This window comes from Dendropsophus ebraccatus, chromosome 4, assembly GCF_027789765.1.
Source record: "Dendropsophus ebraccatus isolate aDenEbr1 chromosome 4, aDenEbr1.pat, whole genome shotgun sequence".
NCBI lineage: Eukaryota > Metazoa > Chordata > Amphibia > Anura > Hylidae > Dendropsophus > Dendropsophus ebraccatus.
The window spans coordinates 51560929-51567147 of record NC_091457.1 but is presented as its reverse complement, the minus strand read 5'-3'; the positions used below and the strand labels follow the sequence as shown (position 1 = coordinate 51567147).

General features: G+C 42.0%; 1 protein-coding gene across 2 annotated transcripts in view; it reads right to left on the bottom strand.

The window, feature by feature from the left end:
- Window positions 1-1272: 1272 nt before the first annotated feature.
- Window positions 1273-6219, bottom strand: part of DNAJC24 (DnaJ heat shock protein family (Hsp40) member C24) — a 58071-nt gene continuing 53124 nt past the window's right edge. For both annotated transcript variants that reach the window (XM_069968380.1, XM_069968378.1), the window contains 2 exons: window positions 2981-3049; window positions 1273-1504 (listed from right to left, as the gene is read on the bottom strand). In XM_069968380.1, the coding sequence (XP_069824481.1) occupies window positions 1368-1504; window positions 2981-3049 (206 nt within the window). In that variant the 3' untranslated portion in view covers window positions 1273-1367. The remainder of the gene's footprint in view (window positions 1505-2980; window positions 3050-6219) is intronic.

Sequence of the window (6219 nt, the reverse complement as noted above, 5' to 3'; positions counted from 1 at the left end):
GCTCCAGGAGCAGTATTTGGGGGCTTAAGCTGGTTAAAATGGGTGGTATTTCTAAATCCTAAAGTCTGACCTCTGAGAACCCCACTTCTCCTGAAGTACAGTACTGATTTAGTGCTGCTGCACTTCACAACTTTTCCCTCACATCAATGCTAACAGCCATGTGAGTATGCAGGAACCTGTAGCTGGTTTCATTCACTTAAATAGGGTGCCACTATTGTTCCCCTGATCCACCACCCCCAAGTGATGACATATCCTAGCATACACCATTAGTTACAGATGGGTGTAAAAAGCCTAGTAGCCCTGTATTCACTTTACATTAAAGGACAACTCCCACAAAAATTTTTTTTTGCTCATTTAACACACATTACAAAGTTATATAACTTTGTAATGTGGTTAAATACCCGGCCTGGCCCCCTTCCCCCACTTTCGGACCCCCGACCCCCCCCACCCCGGAAGTTAAGGAATGTATACATTACCTATTACGATCGTCACGGTCCTCTTCTCCGGGGCGGCATCTGGTGACGACGACGTTAGAGCCGAGGTGCGGTCCGGGTCTTCTTCCTCCTCGGCGTCTTCATGCAAAGTGAATGGGGATGAAAAGGCTGCTGGTGCACATGCGCACCAGCAGCCTTTTCATTGGCTGGAGCGCATCACATGGCTTCCAGCTTGCTCAGCCCTGATTGGCTGAGCTTGCTGGAAGCCATGTGATGCGCTCCAGCCAATGAAAAGGCTGCCGGTGCGCAAGCGCACTGGCAGCCTTTTCCATCCCCTGGACCCGGAAGTTGGAGACAGCGCTGGATGGCGGGCGACGGAGAGGCGGACGGCGGGCGAATCGAGTGGCGATCGTCACCGGAGAGATGGTGAGTATGGTGTCTGTGTTTTTTTTTTTTTTTTTTGGGGTCCCGCGGGAGTTGTCCTTTAATGTAACCTAAGGTTATGATCATACATGTGCTCCCTATGAGGCTGTTAACAAATCAAAGCACTCAGGATTACCTGGAGCTTACCTCTTGTACCCCCAACTTTTTTTCCAAGCAAACCACCGACCCCTGGTGTGCCAGTGCTCCCAATAGCCCAATAGCAATTCTTATGCCACGTCGCTCTTAGACTAAAAATCCCAGTAGTCAATGTGGTGTGCTCATATTGTCTAGTTCCCTCCCACCAGACATAGGCCAAGACTGGTTAATATGCTTAATTTCTCCTATAATCGTACAGTTCCCAATCAAACATGCTGCTTTCTCTGCTCATTTACATGTCTGACAAACAAAATGTAGCTTTTATTTAATAAATTTATATAAAAAAAACTCATACTCTATGTACATTGTGCTGAACTCATCAAGACAACGAATGACATCGATCTCAGCTTTGTGTCAACTCTGTGATCCTTGTAAGATTTCTACAATCAACGAACAGGAGTCACAGCTAACCAAAGACGTTTGCTGTAAGTCGCTTTCCCCAGCAATATACTGTCCCCCACATCGACAGGAGTAGGCGTAATGGTCTTCATCTGTTAATAGAAAAATTACAGTGGTTAACACCATTTTATTGCCACTTACAGTAGACCACTTTGGTTCACAATGTTCCCACAAGAAGAAAAAAGGTTGTATATATATATATATATATTTTTTTTAATGACTACTATTAAAAATGATCATGATAATTATTTATGGCCCTATTTTCGCCTAAAGAGACATTGTGGCAATATAGCCTTTGGGTATGTGCACTCTACGGAATTATCACAGAAAATTCAAGTGAAGTCCACATGGCGGACTGTGCTTGAAGTTCCACCTCTCCTATTAATATTCTGAAGTTCAATCGGTGGTCCACCCAAAGAATTGACGTGTCAATTTTTTGGGCAGACTGCAGATTGAGCTTCAGAATATCATTAAGTCAATGGGACAGACGGAACCTCTGGGAAAGCGGACTGCTGGAAATTTTCTGTGGATCTGCTTCTGATTTCGGCTCAAAACTGCAGTGGCAGTAGTGGCAGTTTTCCCCCCAGCAAAGGTGCCATGTGTGAAACCAGCCTTATGGATGCAATACACTGCAACACAGAAGTGTTGCACTGTTATATTAGAGATCAAGTCACCAAAAGTAAAATAAAATTTATAATTTAAAAAATATATATATTTTTTTGGTGTTCATCCTGTCTCCCAAAAATGTAACAAATAAAAAGTGATTAAAAACTCTTACTTAGTTCCAACTGGTACAAATACAATCTGCTCAGTGTGAAAAAAACAACAAACCCTCACACAGCTCTGGTAACTGAAAAAAAAAGTTTTGGTACTGCCATAACTTTATCTTCAAATTAGGATCACACCTTACTGAACAATAGTGCTTTTTTTTTTCCCTCTCACTTCCTCCAATCAGATGTCCTTAAAGAGGTATTCCAGGAAAAACTCACTTTTTCCCTATCCACAGGTAAAGTAGGAGATTGCAGGGGCTCTCTCTCACCTTTGCACCCCCTGCCGATCTCCATATTTGGCCCTGCCAGCTCTGTTATGAATAGAGCCACAGGTACGGCACATGACAGCATGGAGCTGACGGAAAGAGCCGAATACATCTTCCTTATGATGCGTTTACACAGGCAGAATCTCAGATAAATCTGCCTGTGTAAACGTACCATCACTCTGTAGGAATGAACAGCGCAGCGGGCCCTGCGATCTCCTTTTCCTGGCATACCTTTTTAATATATATACACTGAGTTATGGATTTCAGAATCAGAGAAAAAATACCCATGTTTAAGAAGGTTAAAAATTTCCATTTTTTATTTGTAATATGCCCAAAATTCTAGACTGATTATTTTTCTTATATAAATAATTTTTCTAGCAAAGTCCACTAATGATGCACACAGCGTTTCATATTTTAGATGAGCTAGTTGTGTCCACTTTCAGCCCTTACTAGAGTGTGCTTTCCGTCCTGTGGGTGTCAGAGCATTCTAGAAGTTGTAGTTTTCAAACAACTGTGATGTCACCCCACATACCTTCATGCCATATCATCTCCTCCAAATGAATCTGAGTGTCCACAGGAAATGACTGTGTCATCTTAACCTCTAGTAGAAGAAAACATAATGAGGCAGCAGGTTAGGAGGCTCCACTATACATAATATCCCCCCCCCCCCCCAAGACCCCTCACCAGTCCTAGGAAATATTACAGTACGTTCCCTTGCTATTTGCGTTAATGGTACATCCCCCCCCCCCACACACACACACACACAAACACACAATGATATGCCCTTGTGTTAGGTATAGCTTGACTAATCTACTCTACAAAGTTTTTTTAATCTAATCAGAAGGACTTTCTAGTTGTATATCCCATATGAATCTTTTTGGATTAGTGGATGCTAGATTAAAGGAATTTTACTATATTTATTATGTATAAGAACCACGTGTAAATTAGTAACTGCAATACTATCCAATATTTTACAGAAACAATGTAGCTCGTGGTGGGTGGATTATGCAATACCCATTACCCTCTATGGGAGGAAAATGCATAAAACAACCCCATTAGCTTTGACTACCTGGCCACCTACACAATCAAGCCAGAGGGGGCCAAATGAACCAATTAGAGTAGGTCCACACTACAGAATTTTCACAGAGAACTCCCCGCGGATTCCGCCGCCCATCCCTGTGCGCTCCAGTTTCACTCTATGCCCATCCCATAGATTCCATTCTATGGTCAGGCAGATTCCGCCGCTCACCCACGGAATGAACAGGTTCTTTCTTTGGGTGGATGGCGGAATCCGCCTGTGCATAGAATGGAGTCTATGGCATGGGCGGAGATGCGCAAGTGGTGGAATCCGGAGCGGGTTATCCATCCAGCTTTCGTAGTGTGTACGTACTCTAAGGCTATGTTCACATGCAGCGTTGTAATTTTTTTGCTATGCGCAAATCAGACAGTTTGGGCTTCAGAGAGATTGATATATCTGAGCCATCATTATAGAAGTTATAGATTGTAAGCCCTCGCGGGCAGGGTCCTTTTCCCCCATGTACCAGTCTGTCTTTTGCCTTCATGTAATGTGTTCTGATCTTGTATTGTTCCTGCTTGTTAGCCCTATCTATTGTATAGCGCTCTGGAATTAAGGGCGGTTTATAAATGATAATAAAATAATCATTAACATTTACATTTTTTGTGCTGCAGATATAGCACGATCTGGTACTGCGGATTTATGTAGTAACGCTGGAAATTTTTTCTTTGCACAAAAATCCACATCAATCCAGTCCTGTGGAAAAGTATCCTCACCGTGCAGTCCATATAATAATATGCAGGCTTATATTATTCACGCACCGGTATTTTACAACTCACAAAACGGATGAATACTATAGTCGGCTTTTTCCTATTCTGAAATGACTGATAATGGGGAGCAACAGATTACAGACAGGAAGCTGTACATCCAGTGCCCCTTGAAATGCTGAATAAGACACACTTTCTGTATAATACTTGTCCTTTAAATGTTTAACGGTGGCGTTGGCCGTAACAAGTCACATAAAGGCACTTCACTATGAATAATGACTATGGGCAAATGAAACACCTCATTTAACTGCCCTTAAGTACTGGTGAAAAAAATGTAATTAACACTTGAAAAAGACGACTTTAAGCCGCTATTCATTAATTAGCAACATATACGCCACAAATACAACACTATTTTATATCTTTTTTTGTGCCGTTTTTTTTTTTCTTTACCTAAGGCCTAATTGTGGGTTCTCCGGGGAGTGCAACATCCAGCCTCAGATTGACTAATGTAATTACAAGGAATGAGCAATCTTACTAGCCGACAGGTCCAATAAGTCCATTCCCAATAGGTCCTAAACACCTACAGTGCATTAAATATGGAGCATTCAGTCTGTACTTAAAGCGGCAAGAGGCTTCTCCGTTATTGTAACAGTTGACTAACTTCACAAATGAGAGGTGAAATATATTAATACAAATTCTCACAAACCTATATCTATGTTCTTACATGTGAAAACTATCAAGTTCTGCAGCAAGAACTATAGGACTCCAGAGGATTCTAGGAATCAAAAATAACATTGCCTCTGACGGCCGGAATGTGTCGCTGTTGAGCAATCCATGTCCTCCTAATGCCCCTTGTACATGGCATAGGCCAGAGAAAACTGTACGCTGTACAGCTATAGGTCATTTCCATGGACTTCTATTGGCAAGAACTGTTATTTTAATTTTATGGGGCACAGGATCACAAACTCCTGAAAGGTAATGGTCAAGTAAGAGCAGGATTGATGCTGCGATTTGCTTAAGGCCAGGTTCATACATATCACTAATCGCAGCAGTGTTGCCCATTTGATTTATATATAAGCAACATGTTATTTCTCATGCTTCACCTGTAAACTGTATAGCCTACAACCACATTGTAATGTCACAACAATTTTCACAAGCTTTTGCTGCAGGGTGACATGCTAAGTGGCACAGTATGGCCGATCACATTGGTGGCTGATCCTAAGGACATTTGAAAGTCTTGGACCACTCTTAAACATGGATTGCCTGCTATGCTTGTCCACAGCTAATCTGTAAAAATAAAAATGTTACAACTATCCACTAAACCAGTTCCATAATAAAGTATTACACAGTCAAGTCAAGTAACCGCCACATGCAGCATGGATGGCAGCTAGATTGTGAGTTATGGTCCTTTTACACGGAGCGATTATCGTTCAAATTTGTGCAATAACTATCACATTTGAGAGATTATCTGCTCATGTAAATACAGCTTACAATCAAGCGACGAACAAGAAATTGTCCATGATGGTCTTTCGCTGATAGTTCGCAGATCACTTGGTCTAAACAGTCTTTTACAGATTCACCCTAGTGTGTGACATGTCCCACTCTCTTATTGGAAGATCAGCATGTATAGGTGTACTTCATCTGCAAGTCTTTTCTGGTAATGTAACTTTGTAAGCCGAGGTGCAGCAACCATCCATTTGCTTCTTAGCCCAATTGGCAGTAGAGTTCTCTGAACTGTTGTTTCAGACACACGTCTGGTAGCTCCCTTATCCATTTTGATGGCGACCTGCTTCACTGTAATGTGTCAGTCAGCCCTTGGGGATGTTCATCTCTAGTGGTGTTCTACAGTTTCGGCAGAAGTTTGGCTTATGTGCCATTTGTCGACTCATAATACACTTTCCCCACAACAACAACAAACGTAAACAGTTCATAAACTGTGCAGTTTTACAAATACTGCCATCCTTGGCCCAAAACCCATTAGTAATCTCT